Here is a 25,499-nt window from a genome sequence, read left to right as displayed (position 1 = left end):
AGTTCATCCACATTAGTTTATTCAGCTGAGTACATTAGAAGTCACAGCTATTTAGATGTACCCTTGTTCCTACAATGTTATGTCTGTATGCATAAAATTTCACTGTTTCAAACCCCTGTACACTGTTGAATGGTGAATTTGTTTTAAATATGTTTTTGTAGCTGACCTTTTGTACTCATGGGTTTGAACAAGGCACATTGATGCTATGAGGGTAATATGTGAGTTTCAGAAAGTGCTCTATATGGTCTTTGTACCTGAAGAAGGTGGGGGTATATATTTTTTAAAAAAAGGAAATTATAAAAATTATTTTTCTTCCACAAATTCCAAATTTGTCCTTACACAGTGATCATAATCAAAACTGGGGAAAAGGAGGGGGATTTAAGCACATTCTTGTTACCTAATTTCTGAAACTAGCTTGGAGGCCAGTGTTTTAACCTGCATGTTTAAAATCTGGAAAACTTCTTATATCTGAAATTTGCAGCAATTACGTCAAATGACCATGAATCTTTTTTGATATATGGAGTCTTTATTAACAATGGAGATGCCCTCTTCTGTGGATTAACAGCTTATGTTTGCTAATTAAAACTGTGTATGTATTCATTATACCTCTGTCCAGGCTCATAGGTAGCACATTAGATCCCCGAAATTATAGAAACTAGTTGTTGTTAATATTTCTGTAGATGAATTTTATTTACATTGTAATAATAATGACAGGTTAGCATAGTTAGGCTCTCAGATATAACCTAATTTACATCTCAAGATTAAAATAGTAGGCTAATAATACTGCAGTAATTCTTTAACAATTCTACCTAAAAGTAGCTCATCCTGTCTAGATTTGGACAGTAAGTGCTTGGAATCAAATCTTAAATTGAAATTATGAAGTGTTTCCCTGCACAGTAGCAAAATACTGGATATCATGTCCTGAAAGAGTTCTAATTGTGTGTTTCTAAAAGCAGGTTAAAGCTGCAGCTTGAAACTCTATGATGTATATTTTCTATTATGAATAGTCATGCATGAATGAGGTAATGCAAGCTGTAAGAATGAAAATACTTTCTTTAATATTATGCTTAGAGTTTCAATGTTTCACCAGTTTGCATGGAAAAGCTAAGATGCTTGATTTTGGAAACCAGATGAAACCTCTACAAGCATCCTATTACTGGAATGTAGAAATAACACACTGTGCAAGTGTCTAAATCAGGGAGTCAGGGATGGAAGGAAAAGGAAAAACTTAGTAGCCAAAAAGTACTTACGCCTTTTTAGAGACTGTTAAGGCTTCACTTTCTTGAATTAGCTGAAGGGAACCACTAAAGACTGATTCTGTTGCCTGGTGATTTTTTTTCCTGTAGCCTCTCTGCTGTTACATTTCATCCCAGAAGACTGTGGGTTTAGAACAAAAGATCAGTGAACGAAAATGAGTTCAGTCTTAAGGTTTCTCTGTTCCAATTTTCTTAGATCTCTGGTGGAAGAGGAGGATCCTCATATGAAAATATCTCTTGGTAGCAGCGATATGGGCGTCTCTGCCCATCTACAGTCTTCAAAGACAGGAACCACAAGATTCTTCACCAGCAATACTCACAGTTCTGTGGTATTACAGGTAATTAAATATTCTCATGCCTGTATTGAGCTGTACTGAGAATTTTGGCTGCTCTAAACAATGCATCCACTCAACAGATGCATTGTCTAGTAATTTCTGTAAAGCCTCAAAAATCCTCATGTTTTTGTGCTGTCAATGCCCACAAGTAAGCATTGCTTGGGACTTCTTTTCCTGTGAGGTAGAGGTTCAACTTTTAGCAACAGCTTGGAAAAAAATCCCTGGCCTTTTCCTGGGGTCATATCCCAGTCCACTCTCAAGTTCTAAGAGGTAACAATGCTTAAACTCTGACCTGACAGCTGTATCAAAGAAGCTCACTTAAATATCATCATGTGATTACATTAGACATATCCCTAAGATGGCAGAGCCCTGCAAGGTTTGTTGTAATGCCCTGTGCTGGGTCTGACTTTGGCACTACTGTGTGGTAGAGCACCTATAGAGACAGTATTTACATTCTTGCTAATATTAGAAAAATACGAGTTTGAAGGAAAATGTTTTATGTTTGAGCTTCTGTTCCACACTGAATGAAGGAGTGTATTTAATCCATCCTCTAGTACCCACAACTGGGTACATCTTTGGAGGAAATCTTGTTCTAGGAAGTCGCTGTAGATGACTTTATTTTTTATTACAGTTAGATGTTATAAGTAATTCAGATGAGATCAGATGCATAATGGGAGCTTATTTTGGAGTTTTTAGCCTGTCAGCTTTGGTAACAAATTTGATAATCATAGAACCAGGTAACAGCTTTCCTTTCAGACCACAGACTTTTGCAGCCTGTTAGGTTGCAAACCCCTTAAATTGCTGTGGAACAGAATTGTGTCTAGAATGCATATGTGACCAGAAGGGGTAGGTCCAAAAAAGATAGCAGTCCCTACCTGAAACAAGTGTTATTGTGAAAGCTTACAAAAGAAACTCTTTTCTGAAAATGACTTAATTTTTGGCCCAGTGTACTTTGCATTCATCAGCTGTATCTGGAAAATAATGATTATTCTGCTTGTTTTCAATGAATAATAGTCATTGATTATATTAGATGGTTTTAAGATGGTGAATTATTTCTTTGTCACTTTTTTGGACCTACGGTACACATGTACATAAAATTAAATAAATGTTTACATAAGGGAAATAAAAGAGATTCCTACTCTCCTCCCAAATTAAAGGGATGCTTTACATTGTGCTTTTCCTGCAGGGTTTTGACCAACTTCGAGTGGAAGGTTTGCTCTGTGATGTGACACTTGTTCCTGGAGATGGTGATGAGGTGTTTCCTGTCCACAGAGCAATGATGGCTTCTGCAAGTGATTACTTCAAGGCCATGTTCACAGGTGGTGTTTTTATTAAAGCCATGTACTGCTGTCTCCAAATTGCTCTCATTCGGGCACTCAGACACAAGTTCAGTGCTGTGTGTGAATCAGTCTATGATTGCAAACAACACTGGCGACTAAACATCTCTTTCTGTACTGTTGCATATGGGGTTTTTAAATTAAATTTTAAATTGATATTTTAATTATCTCTAAATTTATGAAATAATTTCAACCCCATCAAAACTATCATATACATTTACCTGCATGTCTGTTTCAGGAGGAATGAAGGAACAAGATTTAATGTGCATTAAGCTTCATGGTGTGAACAAAATAGGCCTAAAGAAGATCATTGATTTCATCTATACTGCGAAACTTTCCCTTAACATGGACAACCTTCAGGATACTCTGGAAGCTGCCAGTTTTTTGCAGATTTTACCTGTTTTGGACTTCTGTAAAGTATTTCTTATCTCTGGGGTAAGACTATTTGTTTCCCATTTACAATGTTTAAGGCCTTGGTATGTAGTTTTGTTTTTTTTCTGTAATTACACTGACTTACATAATAGTCACAGTTATGTCTAAAACTTGCCACTATTCATGATTTGGATTCACAGCAAGCAAGTCTGCTTTGTAGTTTTCTTGAAAAACTTGGTTTTCTTCTGAGTATTATGTACAGTGTGACTTTGATACAAGTGTTTCACCACATCAAAATTCTTCACTTACATGTCTGATATGTTTCAGTCTCCCTGCATGACTGCACTCACTCTTAGCATTAATCCACTTGCTGCATTCATTAGGTGTGCTTCAGTTACATTCACTTTATTGCTATCGTTACAGCACTTCCATTTCAGAATGGGGGTGCAGTTATCTGTTTTCTGACTTAAACACAGTATATAAGCAATACCTAGACCTTCAGTACCCTTCCTTGCCCTCCTGTCCTGCCAGCAAAGAGGAGCACCTGCTCTGTGGGGCTGTAGAACAGCAGGGGTGCAAGAGCTGTGCTGTCAAAGCAGTTCTGCCTGGAGAGACACTCTGCGGTTATTTTTAATGTTTCCTAGGGGTTTTCTAATGTTGATGTTAATTGCTTATATACCTTACTAGAAATCTGACTTTAACAGGAGACTGGTGTGTTCCACACGAATTGCAAGTATTATTTGGAATTCAGCTTTTTGATTCTATAATGAGAAATACAGAAGCAGGTATTCCTGTTGCTCTGCAGAGTACAGGCTTAGAAATATGACCTCCCTAAATGAAAATATGTACCAGGATTTATGCAAACCAGAGGACTCCAAGCTGGTAATAACAGCAATCTGTTTCATACGAGGTGTTAAGAGACATTTAGGCTTGATAATGCCCTGTTTTGCTTTTAATTTGGAAATATTTTCCAACTGACCAGTCATCTGATAATGTTTCATTAAGCTTAATACTCTTCAGTCCTACCCCACCTATTTTATATTGCTCAGTGGTTTTTCACCCTCCAAAATGATGCCTCTCCAAGTTTGACATTGCTATAAATACCAGCTTGGAAAAAGGTCTTGGTGGTGCTTTGAATCAGGTATTTGAAAAGGGCTCCCTCTGATGGGAGCTGAGCCCTGGGGACACTGTGTTGCCCTTTCTCCTTTCTGGGTAGGGCAGCTGCTTGTTTATTTTGTTTTGTTAAGGAAAGAACTTTTTTCATCGTAAATTGTGTTGCTGTTTAAAAATGCTCACTCTCTGAAAGTATGTTCAGTTGTGATGTTGACTCAGTCACTGTTTTTGTTCAAATAAGAAGTATCTTGTTTGATACTGCATTTTCAAAGAATTAGGAAGGCTTTATTAATTCTCTTAATTTTATTGATTTTTTTTTTCTGGAGTACTTTCATTTAGACCGATGTCTAAGGGGACGTAATCTCATTCATGGTATAGCTCTAGAGGAAGTACAAAATTGAGGTTGTGCTGTTAGTCTAGTTATGTTCTTGGCATCCTTATGTAAAGAATTTTTGAATGACCTTACTTCTGAATTTGTTGGAACAAGAGTTGGTGTGCAAATGAGCTTCTTTTCAAAGGAGCATTTCTGTAATTTAAATGAATATTCTGAGCAAGTATTGAGCTTATTTCTACTGAAGTTAATTGGCTTGAGAGCTGATGTAACCATTCTGAGACAAATGCTTAATTGTCTTTAAATTGTCTGGGGAGTCCTTTATTAAAAGATTATAGAAGTCAGTTTATGTAAGGCATAATGTAATTGTCTACTTAAGGATAAGAGGATACTGGAAATATTTACAAAGAAAAACTGAAGCTTAAGGTAACAGCTTAATTTGTGTAACAAAAATAATGAGACCTTCAAAGAATAGAATCTGTTGTAGCTGACTTTAAAGTGTTATTTATTTGCTCTGCATTTACACCCCTCCTGTCAAGTAGCCCATTGCTCTGATAATCTTTGCTCTGCAACCAAACAGATTCTCAGAGAAACAATGGAATACTTCCTAAGATGTTTTCAGTCTTACTGTTACTATTGGTTTAAAATAATTATAGCTGTACAATAGTCTAGGACTACTCTCATGTTCACATCAAAATGAGCCATAATGTAACTAAAATTCATAAAAATGGCATGGAAATATTTTCAGAGTAGTGAGTTCTAGACACAATACTGATTTTGCAAAAGTAGCAGCAGTGTACAAAATGGAGAAAGATGAGAAACTTATCCAAGTGAATTATAGCACTCAGGAAAATCACAGGGTAGTGGGGAAGGGGTTGTTACATGGTAATTAAACATTCCCAAACATTGAAAATGAATGTCTTGGCTGTACCTCCATAAAAAATTTATTCCTTCTAGAATTTTGTGCTTTACGCTTTTGCAACTACTAGGAAATAGTCAGATATGGAGGGCTTAATACTTGGAAGTCATGTCTTGTCAAAAACTTGGTTATCTGAGGATGGAGCAAGTTAATCTGTTTTATAGGAGTGTGGGATTTAACCCTGGGACCAGCTCTGACAGCCATCAGAAATTTGACTTTTGTACTGCAGGGGTACAATGGATTCTGTTTTCTGAGCTGGTCAAACTTCTGTGCTGTTTCTTCTGGGCTTCTGTGTATGGGAGCCCACAGGAAAATTGAGGGTTTCAGGAGTATGTTTGCTGTTTTAACTTTGACCCTTTGAAACACTATTAAGTGCTTCAGTGTCTAACAGTCATTGAAACAAAACAAAGTTAGACACCTGATTATTTTGTGGTACTGGGTTTGAGGGCCTGATTTTTTGTGCATGATACTGGTCTTGATCTGTTCTCCAAGGCTCTCATACTTACAATCATTTTGCTGTCTCCATTTTTGTAGTATTTTATAGTGAATAAGTTTTTCTGCGAGCTTGGGAAGTGGTTGCTTCAAAATTCCAAAGAATTAAGTGAACTGCTTTCTCAAGAAAGTACTTTGGCTTTTGGTTTGGATTTTTCAGGTTGTCATAACACTGTGCTGTGCTTGAGCTTTCTTTTTTGAAAAGCTTTTTAGTATTTTCTGCAACTTCTGCTTTGTAATGAGCAATTGCAATGTGAATGAGCAGCTCTGCTCAGTAGCCAAAGTCCATGTAAAATAGGATTTATTTAAATAAAATTCTCAACTCCTTGTGCAGCTGCTTAGCTGTTTGAATGTTTATGGCTTTTAGCTCTTTCCTTGTGAATATTTTTACTAGTTACTGGATACACTATACAGTTAGTCTTATATTTTCACCTGGTATTTCCATTCCTCCTGTTTACTTCAGTGGGATTTCCAGAGTAGCAGTTCCTTCTCTTCGTTGAAGAGCTCCTGATTGACTGACTTCCACACAGGACTATAGCATGAGTCAAACTCCTAAAAAAACCAAAAACCCCCAATGTTTGGGTAACTGAAGTATTTATTTTAATAGCATTATTGTACTGAACTCTGTCCAGTTTTGAATATTCAAGTAGAAGTAGCTATTGCATTTCTTTCTGTTGAATGATTATTTTTTTGGCTCATGATTTAAGAATCTCTAGAATATATATTTTTATGACTGTTAAGTCTTTGCAATATAATTTAGCCTGGTACATTGATTATTATCTTAGAGCACAGTAAAGAGGGTAATAGTAATTTTGCAAGAAAAATAACCTCTAAGACAATATTTAATATGACACACTGATTTAAGGTGAGTGGTGGAATTTGACAGTGAGCCAAACATAGTGTACAATTTCATAAGCATAATGAGAAGTACCTGCAATCATATATGAAAAAAACAACCCTGAGTGCAGTACGGTCCCAGTGGATTGATAAAGGCAGTATAAAGTAAATTTTTTGAGAATCAGGGATTGACTGGCAACTGCTGATGCCATGTTTATCAGTCATTAACAGTGTGTAATGTGTCAATAAATTTCTCAAACATAAGAAGTCCAGGAATATGCCCAGTGGCATAGATTTACAGTGTAACATAATTATGGTAATACATAATTTGATGCACGCTGGGCACTTGATAAGTGGCAGCCAGTCAGCAATGGCTCCAAATACTTCATTGCATCCTGAACATGTGCCAATGGTACAGAACCTGTACAGGTTTTGCTTTGATCTTTCAAGTTCAAGTGTGCCTTTCTTGTATATAATAATATCTGACTGCTTACTTTGATGTGGAGGAAGTGCTGCATTTCTCTTGTTTGGTGCCAGTAAATGTATTCCCAAGTAATTTTTAAATACAGTAACTGTATAGCAAGAGTTAAGATTTGTGGTATACTGCAGGTCAGCTGTTTGTTATGGGGTGATTTTTCCATTGCTTTATTTTTGTAATGCAACTTGAAAGAAATTTTAGGAGTAAGAATGTTCTATATAATTTACTTAATTTATGGCATGCAGTTATGTCCATTATGCAGTTAATTTATGTAAATTAAAATACCTAAAAGGAAGTGTGCAGAAATTAGAATCAGAACGGCCTGGGTCTGAAGGGACCTTAAAGATCATTCAGTTCCAACCCCCCTGCTCTGGACAGGGGCCTTCCACTAGACGAGGTTGCTCAGAACCCCATCCAGCCTGGCCTTGAACACTTCAGGGATGGAGCAGCCACAGCTTCTGTGGGCAACCTGTTTGATGCTGACCCTCAAAACCAGTCAGAGAATGTTTTATGGGCTGTTGCTAGTTGGTGTGATTATATTTTGATATAAACAATGTGGTCTGTCTTCTAATACAAAAAATTATTTCCATGTATATAAAGCACAAATATTTTCATAATAGAACTCCTGACAGTCTGCTGCACATTTTATAGATAGGATCTGATTGCAGGATTAGTAAGCATTTCAAGGTGTGTGAATGAAGACTGGATGACTGTAGATCTTAACTCTAGGGCAAGTTATATCAGTTTCTAGTGAATTAAGAAAATCTCCTCTTCTTGTACTCATTAGACATTTGAATTGTCTGGTATTAAAGGACAATTATCAGATTGAGTTATACAGTATTAAAATCTTCCAATCTCTGTCATGATCAGAAGGTCATTCGAAGGTTTTTGAATTCTTAGGCTGCGGTTGGGTCATAGTCCTCAATCTTTATAATCTTTTAAAAATAACTGTGAGATTCATAAGCTTCAATTCTTCTGGCATTACAAATATAATGAGAATCACAAAGCTGTGGAAATGGTTGACACTGAGTAGGGCTGACATGCACAGAGACTAGAACATGTGTAAATGGAGCTTGGATTGGAATAAGGTTTGAATGCAAAAAAGCCGCAATTCTCAGCAAGAAGCATTTGATTGACTTCCTGTGCACATGTACCAGAGAGCTTGCTGAAATGAACTGACTGGGTTCACTGAAAACCCACCTGCAGTTATGCCCCATACCTGCCGTGTTTCTGCCTCTTTGTGCCTTGGATCCCAAATGACCTCAGAAATTCAGGAGCCAAAGATATAAAAAGGTAGATGCAGCTACAGTGTAAAACAGATGATTACCAAGATAAAGTCACTCGAGTACTGAGTTAAATTAGGGTGTGATCCATACTGCTAAAGCATTTAATGAGCTGGGTATTTTTAGGAGAAATCCTCCTAGGTTCATTCTTTTAAAAAAATTATATATAAACTAAAATCATTACCTTTGTCTTATTTTTGACATATATCTAATTTGAACAGAGTCTGTAAGAACACTGCTTTGATTTATTAAAGATCCATTTTTGTTTTGAAGGAATGTATTCATGAGATTGAACACTGTAAATATAAGTTGTCTGAAATACGTGGCATGCAGGGGTTGGGTGTGCCATTCTCTTTGGTTTTATTATGCCAATACAATTTTAATAATGTCAGAAAATGTTGAATGGTGAGACTTTTGTTTTGCTCTCTGTAACCTTGGGCTGATCACCTCTCCCTTTTATTTTCCACATCTTTCTTACGAAGATATTTTCAGAGTTTTTCCAAAGATGAAGTGCTATATAATTGTTATGCATCATCATTGTATAAGGCATTTGACATAATATATGCCATCTGCTTGTTACTTGTCTCATTTCTTTCCTCAAAATAAGAAATAAATTGGGTCTCCCTTTGCAGTCATGAATATATATACTGCATTGAATATTTGGTTATGTGTAAATCACCTTGAGCATTGTGAAATGCTGAAATATTGCTGATTCTACAGTATTCATTAAATTTTACATTATCATTTAGACACCAAATTAAGAAAGTGTTTTGATTCCTTTTTCTGTTTGCTTAATAGGTTTCGTTGGAAAACTGTGTTGAGGTTGGGCGAATTGCCAACACATACAATCTCACAGAAGTGGATAAATATGTTAATAATTTCATTCTGAAGAACTTCCCTGCATTATTAAGTACTGGTGAATTTGTGAAACTCCCCTTTGAACGTCTTGCCTTTGTGCTTTCAAGTAATAGCCTTAAGCACTGCACTGAACTTGAACTCTTTAAGGCGGCATGTCGCTGGCTACGCTACGAGGAACCTCGCATGGAGTATGCTGCAAAGCTCATGAAGAACATCAGGTTTCCCCTGATGACACCCCAGGATCTTATTAACTATGTTCAGACAGTGGACTTCATGAGAACTGACAACACTTGTGTCAACTTGCTTCTGGAAGCCAGCAATTACCAAATGATGCCATACATGCAGCCGGTGATGCAGTCAGAGCGGACGGCCATCCGCTCGGACAGCACGCACCTGGTGACCCTGGGGGGAGTGCTCAGGCAGCAGCTGGTGGTCAGCAAGGAATTACGGATGTATGATGAGAAGGCCCACGAGTGGAAATCCTTGGCTCCCATGGATGCACCGAGGTATCAGCACGGCATTGCTGTGATCGGGAACTTCCTTTATGTGGTCGGGGGCCAGAGCAATTATGACACAAAAGGAAAGACAGCGGTGGACACAGTCTTCAGGTTTGATCCTCGCTACAACAAGTGGATGCAAGTGGCATCTTTAAATGAGAAGCGGACCTTCTTCCACCTAAGTGCCCTCAAAGGACATTTGTATGCAGTCGGAGGTCGGAATGCAGCGGGTGAGCTAGGTGAGTTCTCCTGGAGCCAGCCCCTTGCCTTTTGTTGGGCCTGGAAATACCCTGCTGCCCAGGGAATGGGTGGAGAGAAACAAGTTGATGTCATTGGAGTGCTGCTGCTTTCTGGAAGTAGTTCAAATGCAGAGAGGAATTTGTCTGGATAGTATTAGAAGTTAATTTTCGAATGGATCCCACAAAAAAAAATTCCAAATACATATGTCTTGTGTATTGATGCATAACATCCAATGTCTTGGCCTTTGCCATAAAACATGAAGTAAGCATGTATGTCTGCCTGTGAAGTGTGGGGGAATGCAAATGCAGTTTTAAAAAGAAAAAAAAAATTAATCATTACTTTTGCTGAGAAACTAAATCCACTCCTAAGGGATACATGGCTCTAGCTGAAACTCACTGTTGAATGAACATTACATTTTAAAAGACACAAATTTTCTGGAATAGTATTTGAAATGCCAAGGGGTTTTTTGGTGTGTTTTTTTTTGTCTTAGTTTAATGACAGTGATTTTTTTCACTCACAGATTAATGAGATTAGATACTCTGATGTTCTGGACTTTTTAATTATTAAAAATCTTGTATTTCACCTATGATCTTGTGAGTACACAAGTAACTTATTTGTATGAATGACTGAATGACTCGGTCCTGGTGCCTCTTCTTTTCCCCCCTTGCAAATGATATTTAATTTAGCTTGACCAAAAAAACACCCCAACCCATTAAAAAGAATCGACAAAAACCCCCCATATCAATTTCCAGGAAACAAGATAGAAACAAAGAATAAATACATGATAAGTTATAGTTTAACAAAAAAATGCAGAGGATGACCCCTATTAATCTACTGCATTGTGCAAAGCCATAGTGATATGCCTTTAGTCAAGTCTGGGATAGTGGACTCAATTGTAAATTTATCTGTGCTTTAAAATGGAAATGTTACAAAGATTATGCTTGGAAGTTTAATTATTAGATAGATAATATTATATCTAAACCAGATACAATATCTCATTATTTGGTTTGCTGCTTTCAGCCCAGTACTCAACTGTCCTTGCTGGTCTTTGTGGCTTCTGCCTCTTGCTTTTCAGAAATGCACAGGTATCTGTAAGTGCAGTGAGAAACATTTTTAACTGAAACAATACAAAACCTGATTTCTACTGCAGGATCTGTGGCTTCTTAAAATTACTGCATCTCGGTTATTCACATACACAGGTTTTTTTTCATTGTCATGTTGCAAATTTTCATAGGAAACATACAGTTAAACTGCTTCCACCACACAGAAGTGGCCTGGCTTTGCTATAAATTTAAAATCCCTTCCAATGTTTGATGAAATGGGACATTTAAAAATGCCTCCTGTTCCAAAAAGATGGGAAACTGTTTAGCAGTAATTTGTTTTCCCTAGGCAGCCATTTTCTGATGCAGATCCTGAGGTTTTCAGAATTTTTTACTATGTGTCACTTTATTTACCTGAAAATACATCCTAAACAATCTCAATATCCTCTAAAAGACCGAATGTACAAACTAGCATGTATTGATCTTTATCTTGAGTATCAGAAAACCTGGTAAATAGCTTCAGTGAGCTATTTTTTAACAGTGTGAATTAATAGCAGATAACAGATTGCTGACCTTGCGTACTGTACAATCTGAAGGGTTATAAAAATGTCAGTGAAAAAGTTGCAAGTCTGACAAAATCAATATGAAATAATACTGTCACTAAGCCAGTGCAACCTGTATATGAAGGGGGCTTTGAGGGCAGCGTTACCTTAAATTAGATCAAGCAGTATCATTCTGCTGACCTCAACTCTTCTGCTTTCTTTAGTTAAAATACAAACTTTATCACCTATCTAAAATTCTTCTGTAAAGATATCATTGAAATACTGTAGCAATTTGCACACAGACCTGAAAAATGCCACTGGATCAGTCTGTGGGAAGAGCACTCTAAATGCTAAATATTGTAGCTGTCTGATGCTTTGATTTGAGGCTTCAGGTTCTTTCCTTGTTAATTGTGAGGCGAGTCACTTTTCATTTTCATGTTTCTTTCATAAACCTTGACAACTGGAAGCTGAAATCCAGCTTAAACTTCCCATTCTCTTCAGAAGAGAAAAACTCTCGGGCTTTTCATAGAGGAGAAGGTCAAATATGGGTTGGACAGATATTAAAGAAGTTGCCCTTGGGTTCAAACTAATTCCAGTCTGTTGTTAGAGAGGAAAAATTCCCAAAACCTGAATTCAGCTTTCTGGAAGATCAGCTTTTATGGAAAAGAGCCAAAGGATTAAAGTTACTAAAACTAATTTTTTTTTCCCCCTGAAGTTCACAGGAGTAAAAATTATACTTTTTTGAGGCTTTTATCAAGCCTTTTCAAAACAGTTTTCAGATGTTTCATCTTCTGAGAACTTTGTAAATGCCACTTTCTACATCTGTAATACTTGCTTTAGTGTAATAATGAGCTGCTGTTTTACCAGTGCATGCCAATGAGAAAAGTTTGGTTCACTGGAAAGGATGAGTCAATTCCCATGTATGTGGTACATGTGTTGGACTTCGGTAAATGTATCCTTTAAATGTCCTGAATTATGATATTACAATTTAGATTTTTCAACCCTGTGACAGCTTAGGGCTATGCAGAATTAAGCACCACTCCTGGAAGGATGGTAGATGATTCTGGTTAGTTCTCTTTAAATGTCAAGGCAGGCACCTGCCAGAGGTATTCCTATAAGGCAGGAGAACAGCACTTGGACGCAGGGAGGAGCCCAGCCTGGAGAAAGCAGGTATGCAGAAAACGAGAGTTTTTGAAAAAGAGACAAAGGCAAAACCAAGTGTGGCTCCCAAAAATACTTGTGAAGCAGAGCACACTGGCAGATTAAGTGCTGAACGCTGGAGACCATTTTCTCTTCTGAAAAGTAGATTTTTGTAACTCATTGTAAGAGTTGTGCTGCTTGATGACAGCAGAAGCTGTGCCTGTAAGTACTAGAAAACTTGTGCATTTAGGTATTTTCCAGATACTTCAGGCTCTGCTGTTGATAGGCTTGAGTAGAGTTTGGGGTTTTTATATATGGGCTTTTCCTGAGCTCTTAAAGGGATGTTGGGTTGTAACCAAACCACAGATTCATTCATCACGCTGCAATAAAGACAGAAAGAGAAAACCGGCAGTCCAGGCCAGTTACCTGTTCTTTTAACCCTCTGCCCATCAAGTTGGAAGGTTTTTCTTTTCTAGACGCCCGCTATGATGTTGAACCCTCCTTGTTTATGTAAAAACTTCCCCTGTGAGTGTGTGTGTGTGTGTATATATATATGTATATAAAGATATAGCTAATATATTTTAAATGATGTTGTTTGATATGCATCAGTACCCAGTTGGGCTGTTTACTGTCTGAGTAGTGTTGTGAATATCAGACCAGAGTGTGAACTAGAGGACGTCTTGTGCAGAGGCTTATTTTAGAGTGGCTCCTTGCTATGCTAGGACAAAATTAGTCAGGACTATTTAACCAAGTCAGCTTAGAGTTGTACAGAAGCAAGCTGTAGTATAGAAATAATATAACAAAATTAAGATCCTGGGTTTTGGGACATTACAGAGTTGCTAAGTGCTGCTGTAATAGACCTCAAGACGTTTTAGGAAGCTACTGACAGAAAAGTGTTAACTATCTGTATACTCCTCAAATAGCATCACAGATGGCACTATAAAATGAGTGTAGGCTGAAAATCCCTTGGGACTGCTAAAGCTTTGTGTCTTTTTGAGATTGCTTAATTCTATTAAAATGAGGCCTGTCTTCCCTGGATTATGCAGACACACATGACTTTGGTTACTTTGTATTGGTTTGCTATTTTTTGTCCATCTTACACATCCTGGAGGTGGCAGAACTGGGAGTCCTTGTGTGAGGCACTCTCACAGATCCAGATGCATTTCAATATTTCATTACTATTTTGAAACAGTTTCAAGAATATGAAATTATTAATTTCATACATGCAAATCAACATATATAATTTGTTTAGAAAAAAAGCAGAAATTTAGTGTGTTTTGCCTTATATCATGAACCTAATGTTCTGGAATGGCACTCTTCTGTATTTCATAATTTTAAATTTCAGCTCCTGTGTGGGGAAAAGCTGAAGTAAATCCAGTGTGCTGTAACAATTTAACAATTCTGATGTGCAAAACAGATTTTTTTATTTTTCACTTTTAGCCTTAGATGATGCTGAGCTGATTGTCAAACAGTATTTCTAACATTGGAACTGGAAGCTTCTATTTTCAGTGTGTGTACTTGAGACGCTAATTGCATGGAATTACACATGATCATCCCATTTTGCAACAATAAGGAGGTTATGCATCAACTAAAAGAGAATTTAGAAGGTCACTCTAATGTGCTCTGTACTAATTTTTTCACGACTAGGGATTTTTTGTTTTGTAGTCTGAGACCATAGCTATACTTCACTCAGCCAAAATGATCCAGAGGATGTTTTTAAAACAGCTTTGGAGTTCGGGTGTGGTGTCTTATATTCACTATGTAAGTGTTACTGTCTGATGTTCTTTACTCGTCTGGTCCATAATTTTGCAGGCTTAAACGAACACTAACTAGATTCTGCCTTTATAATAGCAAGTTTTTCAGATTCTAAGGGTATTTTTTCTCTCGGTTGATGCATAATCTTGCACTGTTAAGTCATCATCATTGATTCCATAGAGCTGACTCAGATTTTCTGCCCTTGTTTCAATAAAAACCTTGTTTTAGAGCAAATAAAATGCCACTTTTAAAGACAGATTCGATTTTTCTATGTTTAGTTCATTAACATCCAACAGAGTTTAAGCAGTCTTTATTTTAATTATTTAAAATTAGGTTTGTCTTTAAGATAACTTAATTATTGATAGTTGCTCTGTGCATCGTAAAGTCACTATATTATGGGGTTTTTGAGGATCTTGTGCCCCTCTGATCATACTGTAGTATTCAACCTGCCAACACCTAGAGCTTGCTCTGTTACTGAATCTGCTTTCTATTTGTATTCTCTGTGGTTGTTGCACACCCTTTTCCTGCAACCTGCATCTCTCCCATCTTACATTGAAGAGAGGTTTTCTTCTCAGGAATCCATTTTGCACTGACTCCTGGGCAAGGGTTTCTTCTTAACTTAGTACTGTCTTCTGTGATTTCTGATCTGATAAATCCCGTGATAATTTTAACATTCCAACTCGCAAAGAAAACTGCTCAAATAGAGTTATACATCAACACAGGCACTGCTTTTCTCCTTTCCAGATTCATGGATGTTTCATCTCTTTTTTTTTTTTTTTTTAAAGTTGGCTTTTGTAAATTGATGTAGTGACTTGCATATTCTGTGCTGTATATTGCTGCGCAAATCCTTAATAAAACCCTGCAATACAACAGAAAATGAGTCAGCAAGGGATAGAGTGTTCTGTCAGCAAGTTTGCTGATGGTACAACCCAGCTGGACAGGATCCTATGCAACCTGTTCCTGGTGACCCTGCTTTAGCAGAGGGGTTGGACTAGATGTTTTCCAGAGGCCTTTTCCAACCCTGTCTGTTCTGTGTTTCTGTGTTAGTGCTCAACAATTCCCTTGAGACTCCCTCAGCTGAACAGTGTTACTTGTTGGCACTTCCTCTGTGAATGTTTCTGCCAGTGCACTGTGCTCAGCACCAAACTGCCGTGCTGGCTTCAACACTTTTATGCTCTCATTTGTTTCCAACAGCCACTGTGGAATGTTACAACCCCAGAATGAACGAGTGGAGCTACGTCGCAAAAATGAATGAACCCCACTATGGTCACGCTGGAACCGTGTATGGGGGCTTAATGTATATTTCAGGTAAATCATGCCTGTGATATCATCTCTGTGAAACAGAGTTTCTTATCTAACAGTTACTTATCCAACTTTTTCTGTTTCAGCAGCAGATAGTACAAATTAGTCTGTAGTTGCAGTAGGATTGCCATGGTATCAGTAGTGATGCAGTTTCATATGAAGCTGGTCAAACAGCACTTATACTGCAGGTGCTGACAAAATTGTTGTAGATAATATTATGCTTAGTAATTGAATAGCTCTGAATTCCAAAGCAGTTACTCATTTTACCAATCAGAATAGTTTTCTGTAGCCACATATATAAATTTATATAGTAATATAATTAAATATAATCTTGTTATATTTTATTATAATTATGTGTAACAGTATTAAATAATTATATAATTGTATTATAATATAACAATGTAATTCAACACACCCTCCCTATAAACTTTGGAAAGCACTGGAAATTTTATTACTTTAAAGAACAACTTTTGCCTTCATGGAGGTAATAGAAAGGGCTAAGTTCTCATGTTAATCATAGTATGTAAGTGATATCGGTACTTTCACTGTTTTTTTAATTTGGAATTTGCTTGGTCCTGTATGTCACTGAGGTTATAGTTTCATTCAATTTTTTTCCAAATGGGTTGTCTGAAAATCTGCTATTAGCTTAATTTTTAAAGAAGATTCAATCTGTCTGTCAGTGATCATTGCAGAGATCACAGGCCTATATTCTCCTACTGAAATTTTAAAGTATGTCGTCTTAAGAACTAAACTGAAATTCAGAGCAGGAGGTGGGACAAGGTTGCTTAGCTGACAAGAACTGGTGGGGAGATGTGCTGGTGCAGCTTGATTTAGGGACCCTTGTGCCAGTAGACTAGGTGGAATTTGTTTAAGAATTTACTGTAAGGTACAGGTGCTTATTTTTCTGGAGCAAGTCCATTGAACTCCTATTGCTGTGCTGTTACCAGTTGTGTTTTGTCCATTTTGCTTGTTTTACTGCAGATGATACATGAATATGCTGTTTGCTGTGTGTTTTTCATGTAGATCCCACAGATTTTTCTTTTCCTTTTGTCCTGAAGCCTCTCCAAATGCTTTTGCAGGGAGCTATGGAGAAAGCAAATGTAGAGGGAACCATACGTAACTATTAACAGAAGAATATCTAAAATGTGTGTCCTCTATTCACTTGAACTTGTTGAAAAAAGTTTTCTCATGAAAATTCTACTATGTGATAGGACTACTTAAAACACAGCAGCATAGTATCAAAATTTGAAAGGGAAATGGATTCTTTATGGTGAGAAACAAAACTAGCAAAATGAATGAATATAAGCAAAGAAATAATTTTACAAGACAGAAGCATAGGTAACAGTTTTTTGTTCCTTTAATCTGCCAGTATAAATTGTGTAATGAGGTGCAGTGTGAGACATGGCTTCTGTCCATATTCCCATTTAAAGGAACAAATGTCATTTGAAATGGAGTACTTCCATGATAGTAATCTAAGCTAGAGTGAAAAAGTTTTAAGGAAGATGGAATTCTTTCAGTAAAATGTATTTTTTTTGTTACTTAATGTGTATTAAGGTAAGCACTACTCTAATGTGTTTTGTTTCTCTAGGGGGAATTACCCATGATACTTTCCAAAAGGAACTCATGTGTTTTGACCCTGACACAGACAAATGGACTCAGAAAGCTCCGATGACGACAGTCAGAGGTCTGCATTGCATGTGTACTGTAGGAGACAAGCTGTATGTTATTGGTGGAAATCACTTTAGAGGAACAAGTGATTATGATGATGTTCTAAGCTGTGAATATTACTCGCCAACTCTAGACCAGTGGACTCCAATTGCTGCCATGTTACGTGGGCAAAGTGATGTTGGGGTTGCTGTCTTTGAAAATAAAATCTATGTTGTTGGAGGATATTCTTGGAATAACCGGTGTATGGTGGAAATAGTTCAGAAGTATGATCCAGAAAAAGATGAGTGGCATAAAGTATTTGACCTTCCAGAATCCCTTGGTGGCATTCGAGCGTGCACTCTCACTGTTTTCCCTCCAGAGGACAATACAGGGTCACCGTCTAGAGAGTCTCCTCTTTCAGCACCTTAGAACCATCCCTTGACTTACAATGTTGTAGTAACACCTCTGCAGTGCATCATGGGGTCTGTTATTTTTCTTCACTAGTTTCTATTAGGCTTAGCCTACAGCATTTCATACAATTACTGGAAGAAAAAGACTTTGACATTATTTGTGCTGTTTGTTTGGCCTAGAATGTCTGTCAAGTGGTTAACAAAAAACTATGTACTTGCCCAAGCCAAATGTTTAACAAATGAGAGGATATTGTCTATAAAATGTATGATCTAGGTACGTTATTAATGTTGTATGTTGGGTGTGAGGTACCTTATAGCTTACATTTGGGAGCCCAGTGAGTCAAATTTGAAGACTTTATATTGAACATGTCACTAAATTTCATGTTGAAATCCTTCTTCCTTTCATTTTTGACTGTAGATTACAAGGGTAGGTAGACCACATCAATGTGAGCTGTGTCTGAAGGTTGCCAAGGGACCTGAGCTACCTCCCTCTTTTCACAGAGTATTTTTGACATATCTGTTTACCCACCTGACGTTGTAGGTGCTTTCAGAGCATATGAAGTTTCTTAGGCAGAGGGAAGAAATAAAGTAATTTTAAAATATTAGCACTGTACAGGAGCAGACCTTGTAGAAGCCGGGAGTTTTTTATAACATATATCGAGTGTTTTTCCTGAATCAGCTGAGTGATGCTTCAAACAAAACATCTTAAACATGTTTTCTAATTCTTTTTTTGTTTTTTCAGGTATTGGCTTCCGCTTGCATGGGAGCACACACTATTAACAAATGGGAATTCAGTACAGCTGTGAATTCTGTTGTATGGCTGTACTGAATATAGGTAGTTAAGGGCTAGAAACGGTAACTTAAGCCACTGAGTTTGACCAAATGGTTCCATCAGATCAAATTTAATCTACCTTTTCTCCTTTGCTGTTGAGATAACTTGCATAATGTGTCCTCTGTATAGTCTCAGTTAATAAGGTTATTTAGCACAAAGTGCAGCTTCAGCAAGAGAGCTACTTTTGCTCAGTGAAGCTGGACTACCACATTTTACCTTCTTTTGTTCAATAAAACTTTTAACGGCAGTTACCCAGTCTAAGCTACCTCATTAATGTATTTGGTTTTCTTCCTCTGCCTCACTGTCTCCAGGATACGCATTACGTATATCTGTGTGGGTAGATGAATTTGCTAGGAAACCAATGCAGAAGTGATAATGAATGGGTATTTTTGACCTTCTTTTAAGAAACTGTTTTGGTCTGATGTGTTCATTTTATTGTTAGGGACTGATGAAAAAACAGTCTTAATGTTTTTTCCTTAGAGAACTGCTTATGTGTGCAGCTGTGCAAATTCTCAAGAATCTTTACGTGCTCCAAAATACAATGCACTGCTGAGAAACTGCAGCTCTGATTATGCCATTGTGCTCGTTCTGAACTTCCCATCATGTTACAAGTAATTTTGCTAATGAACACAGTCACAGGGGTATCCTCTGGGGAAAACTGTTTAAACCAGCTTATTGTGTTACCTATTAACAATAACCAAGTAAAGCTTAATAGACTTTTGCTGGGAGTTTGCTGTTTGTGTTTTGTCCCTGCTTGGTGCATCAAGCAGCAGGATTACTCTGGTGTCAGTTTTGGAAGTACTGATATTTATTTACTCTTTATGCAGTTTACTAGTAATGGTCACTACCAAAATCTACATGCAAGCTTTAGGTTTCATAATTGTTTTGGTTAAAATCAAAAGCAGTTCTTCCTCTAAAAAATTGAAGTCTTAATTCCATGTGGTTGGGCAAGGTCTTGTTTTAGGTGGTGTAGTGGCGCCAGTGGATACTCCTAGAAACTGGCTAGTGAAGATAAATTGACTCATCTAATACTAAGTATTAGTATTAGATGAGTCTACTCTTCTAAGAATACTCTTCTAATGCTGTGCAAAGCACTGGATAGAAAAATATTGCTCTGTTTAAGGATTTGTCAGTCATTTAAGTGTCACATATACTAATTTTTTTTCCCAGCTCAGAGACCAGATTTTAGACCCTGCTAGAGTTTAAGTACCCTGAAAATCCATATTCAGTGTCTCTTTTATTAATTAAACTGAAAAGTGTTTGAAGGAGTTGCAATTCCTTCAGCATAGTGTAAATATATCCTGCTGTTTGTATGCTGAGGATGGGGGACACACTGTTTAAAAGTGGGTATCTTCAATGGTATTCTCTGTTTGGAAGAAGCTTAATGTGGGTTCTGATCATTCTGAGGCGGTTTAAAGTCAGGATGCCAGTTTTGTGTCTGAGTCTTGAATAGCCAAGAGCTGGTATATGGCCACAATGTTGAGATTTTTTTTTTTTTTAAGTGACTCATTATCTGTTACACGTAAAGCGGAATAATTATTTTTGAACATTTTGTCATCAGTGGATTAAATGTAGCGCTTCAATCAAATTAATCTTTGGTGTTTTTTTTTTTTTTTTAAATTTCCCTCCAGATTAAAGTGTTTATAATGACATTAGTTAACATTTACTCATTAGGATTGAAAAGCAAACATCAAAGACTTGCCCAAAACTGCAAACTGGTTTCTTCTGTAATGTAGTATAAAATGACTTGATGCTCATTGCATCTTTCTAACCATAGCATAAGAAACCCTTTCCATCTCTGAATCCACAGCTGTAGGTAAACATATGGATATAGCAAATACCCATCTCCATTTCCAGTCAGGCTGCCTCTTCATAAATCTTGAATTCTTTCATTTTGCAGTTGTAGTACCTAAATCAGAAAAGCATCTGGATAAAAGGCAGTTATAGCTATTTGACTTGAATGAAATAAGACTACACGGTGTGCCAGCTGGGAGAGCGACGGGAGCTGTCTGCCGTCTCCCAGTGATGCAGACACAGACTGCAAAATTCATTCAGACTTTGCTTTTTTGGTGCCCAATTAGCAGCAAATGCAAAAAGTGCTCACTTCTATATACAATTTCCTCAAAGGCCCATCTGCAAGACCTAGCACTCTGACTCCAAACATCTGAGATGACATTTCCCTTGTTCTGTGTTTTGAGATAGGACAAGAATGATGGGGAAGAAGACCTGGGAAAATCCAGGTTATGTAAAGTTTCTTTGCCCTGTTCACATCAGAGAGTTGATCATCTATGGATGTCCATTTTTCTGTGATCCTCCTCCCCTTAGAAAGTTGTAAAGTCCAAGAGCCTGGTCCGGGGAAAGCAATTCCTGCCAGGACCCAGCCAATCTCATGGCTTCTTGGGATAATGGAATTGTGCTGACGGGGTGAGCACTGGCACAGCAGAATGTGGCTGTCTGACAGCCTGGCTATGGCTCTAGAGGCCCCTTGTGTGAAAGAATCACTCTACATGTTCTCAGGACAAAAGTGTGATGTTTTCTTATAAACAGTGCAGTTTTTAAATTCCCCATTCTGTTTCTGAGGGGTGGGATCTCTAAGGAGTAACATTTTAGTAACAGTCTGAAGCTCAAACCAGTAGTCTGGTTCTTTAGTGGAATAACGGAAATCATGGATTAGGGCACTTTGCATGCAGATAAATAAAGTTCTTCCTAAAGGCTTACAGTCTTAATCTCATCGGCTGGTTGGACATCAAAAAATAATTCAATACCACAGCAACAAGTGCAGTACAAATGTCTGGAGAAGTTTGTAACCAAAGAGTTGGGGATGATTTGATCAGGAAAGATCATAGCACTTTTCTTTGCAAAGTTCATTCTGCCTACCAGAATCGTTGTTCCTTCTCAATTTGCCCTCCAGCTGGTGATTGCCTCACCTTAATGCTGGTGTCTGACTCTGCTGGTCACTGTTTTTTTTAATCCTTTGGTTTTGTAGCTGACATCTGTTACTTCCTCTGCTCCTGGTAAGAACAGATAAAAGCTGAGGCTTTTTTAGTGGCACTGTCATTATGTCAAGGGAGAAAATAGCCCATTGTTGATAAATGTATTTGTAATTCAGCTTGTGCATTCTTGAAAATACATAAGCAGTTTTAAGATAGTAAAAGGTATGTGCATGTTGCAGGAGTAAAGCCGTTTATTCCTGGCTTGCACCTTACGTGGTGTGTGTGGGGTTGTGTGTAGTGGTTACCCAGAGATCTGGAGGGAGAGTCAAGCTCTCATGTGGCACTTTATGCTTTCCATACTCTGTAAAAGTGTTCTTTACTTGCACACCATATGTAGTTTATTGGGTATTTTTTCTTTTGTATTTTAGTTTAAACGTGAATAATGATTCTTTTTGTGCAAATGTGGTCAGAAAAAAAAAGTCTTAAACGGCAGAGTTATACTTTGCTTAACTGATGAATTTTTTGGTCCTGTGAGTATTGCAGGACCCATTCAGCTGTGAGAAGCTGATTGCAGTTTGAGAGCAAGCTAGGAAATTCGGATGGCTTTCCTGCCTGTCACCAGTTCACATGTTCTTGTTGCCAGTCTTTTACAGGTCATTAAGTGAACTTGTCCGTCCTAAGGCTCCATATTTTGATGTCCAGCTCTGTTGGACCTGCTGATTACCCACTCTGGGGAAAACGTGGTGGGATGTGTTTCACAATCTATCTTACTGAAACAACATGGCTAGTTTTTTTCAGGAATTGCACTATCAGTGACACACAGGAGTCCTCCAGAGTTCTTTAATGACCTGGTAGTTTGTATAGATGATGTAGCCCAGATAACCTGGGAGTGGTGCTACAGCAGGAGCCATGAGTGGCTGACATTCCTGAGGGGATGGTCTCCAACTATATGTATTATTTTGGCTCAAGTGCTGTTTTTTTTCTCCATCTTTGGGAGTATTTATTGCTGCTGTCTGAGTTTTAAACTTTTTATTCATTAAATGAGTAATGCCTCTGAGTCTGTAGTGGGAGCGAAAGGTTCAGGTGGCTCTTTCAGAACTTCATGTTATTAGTCTATCTACATAGTTATTCAATCCTTTCTATTTGGAGCTCTGTTTCCTAACCATTTAGAAGAAATTGGTTTGCAGTGTGAAAAGATGTCAGATGAAAATGTGTGTGTGACTGGAACAGAAAGGCATATTGTTTTAGACTTTTTTTGTCATGATTTAGAGGTTAGTTTGGACTTGGAGCTCCCACAGACTGAATAGGGAGTGAGATATATATATATATATATATATATATTTTTTTTTTTTTTTTAATAACTTATAGTTGGCTTAAGTGAGTCACAACTCAATTGTTTGTACCTGCTTGCACTCTTGGCTGGCTGGTTGCTATATTCTCCATCAGACCACAGCATTCTGTGCTGTCTGCATCTGCTCCCTTGTGTAAGAGCATCTTCTGTCTTCCCTGCTGGCTGTTGATCGAGTCCCAAAATAAATCTGAGCTTGGATTCTTCTATCTGAAGTACCTGTGGAGCTAAAGAGCATGTGGAGCTGTGGATTGAGGGCCATGGCTTTGACACTTAATTCCCCACCAGTCCCTCACTGCTTTGCAAGATGTTCCCCAACCCAGCTAAAATCTGTGTGCAGGATGCAAATCTCTCAGGCTGAAAATTTTAGTAACCTGGGCGTGTAAAGACCACCCAAGTGTCCTCGTCCTTTTTTCAAGGAGAGTTGTGCACTTGAGCTACTGAGTGCTCTGGAAGGGGGCAGACATGGGAGCTCCTTGGGTAACTATACTTTTTATTGGCCTTTGATTCTGCTCTTTCTTCTTTGCCCAGATGGAGATCTTGGGAGGGAAGGTCAGGATTTGGTCACACTTTCCAGCTCTCAGTAGAGAGCAAGCTTGTTTATTCTCATCTGTCTGCACAACACTGCAGGAAAAAGAACTGTAAGAGCAGTTCAGATTTTAAACATTGTGTCACAGAACAGTATTAATTAATAAAGGAAAAATTAGTCTGTTTTAACCTGTGTTCATCATAACCGTGATTGCTCCAAAATACTTGGCTTCTGTTGAATTAACAACTTTGCCTTTACCTCCCTTGTTCAACATTACTGTAAAAAAAAATTTGCTTGGTTTCTTTTCCATTTGTTTTTCATTGCTTGTAACCTTTTCTTAGAAATGTGGAAATAATTTTCCTTAAATGTTTTATGCACCGAAATAAACACACCACTGATCACCTCCCCATGTTTCTTACTCAGTGCCTGCCAAGTGTATCTTTTCATATTTTTACCCAGATGTTTGACAGCTGTCAATAAATACCATTACAGAGTCATAAAATTCCTGCTGATGGGTGCTGCATTTTTAGTCATCTCTTTTCTTAAACACTTCTGGAAAAAAATTGCATTGAAGAACGGGCCTGCCCTGTTCCATACTTTTAAATGCAGATTGTTTTGGCCTGTGCTTGTTAACTTTAGTTTTGAATATTTTAATCTTTCAGATACATAATTGCAACAAGTGCTTACAATAGCTGTTTTATGGAGTGTGTATTCCCTGCTTGTACATGGGTGAAGCACTAGGTGGTGAGGTTTCCTTGGCCCCTGCCTCTGAGGTTCCTTTCCTACCCAGAAAGACTCATTGAATGTGATGTTCTTCCATCTTCAGGGTAACATCCTTGTGTAACTGAAGAACCTCTACCAGGGTCAGGAGCAGTGAACTTAGAAGGAAAATCAAAGCAGCTCCCTAACTACAGTTAAAGCACAGCTCAAGTTTCCAGAAAGGAGAGAGGGAGCTGCTGTCCCTTAGGCATGTTTTGTCAGGAGTTGAGGATATTAGCAATGAAGAGATTGTTGCTGTAATTAAAGACAATTAAATAAATCCCTACGTCTGTCCCCAAAACAGAGAGAGATTGCTTCTGTTGGTATACCACACTATTAATATTTGACTTTGTGTGTATATGGGATGTCTCAAGTGTTCATATCACATAAGTGATGCCCTAGTCTCATTAGTCACATTGTTTTCTATCTAGTCAATTCTGAATAATGTTTTAAATTAACATAGAATATTAGAGGATACACTTTTCTGGGTTTTTCCTAAGCCTTTTTTAAAGAGAGTTTATGTATCTAGTTATTTCAGCATTACTGCATTTAATCAAACCCAGGAAACATGAAATGTCAGGTTTTGTTTAATCATTCAGGTCTTTTTGGAGTTTCTGCTGCTCCTTTTCACTTTACAGAGTTTTAAGGAGGGGATGTTTCTTCCTGTGGCAAGAAGAAACAAAGAAAAGGAAACACCAAATGCAACTGAATAATAGTGTCTGCTGTCAGCAGCTCTGCCATTTGGGACAATTTTATGATTTACAATCCTGTCAAATTTGTCTTGTCTAATAACCCATGAGGTTTCCATTTGGCCTGCAGTGACACAGTGCTGACAAAGGAAAAAACCAAACATCTTTGCATTATTCCCTGCTCTGTGACTTTAGTCTTACACTATGGAATAACAACGCGTACTC

At 37.7% G+C, this 25,499-nt stretch overlaps 1 protein-coding gene across 11 annotated transcripts in view; it reads left to right on the top strand.

Annotated features, from left to right (window-relative positions):
• Positions 1–22,496, top strand: part of KLHL13 (kelch like family member 13) — an 83,038-nt gene extending 60,542 nt beyond the window's left edge. For all 11 annotated transcript variants that reach the window (XM_069015237.1, XM_069015227.1, XM_069015234.1 and 8 more), the window contains 6 exons: positions 1,453–1,594; positions 2,778–2,910; positions 3,167–3,363; positions 9,552–10,347; positions 16,020–16,133; positions 17,716–22,496. In XM_069015237.1, coding sequence (XP_068871338.1) covers positions 1,481–1,594; positions 2,778–2,910; positions 3,167–3,363; positions 9,552–10,347; positions 16,020–16,133; positions 17,716–18,203 — 1,842 coding nt within the window. In that variant the 5' untranslated portion in view covers positions 1,453–1,480 and the 3' untranslated portion in view covers positions 18,204–22,496. The remainder of the gene's footprint in view (positions 1–1,452; positions 1,595–2,777; positions 2,911–3,166; positions 3,364–9,551; positions 10,348–16,019; positions 16,134–17,715) is intronic.
• Positions 22,497–25,499: the final 3,003 nt, after the last annotated feature.

The sequence above is a fragment of the Aphelocoma coerulescens genome, chromosome 4A (assembly GCF_041296385.1).
Source record: "Aphelocoma coerulescens isolate FSJ_1873_10779 chromosome 4A, UR_Acoe_1.0, whole genome shotgun sequence".
NCBI lineage: Eukaryota > Metazoa > Chordata > Aves > Passeriformes > Corvidae > Aphelocoma > Aphelocoma coerulescens.
This window is presented reverse-complemented; position numbering and strand designations above follow the sequence as displayed.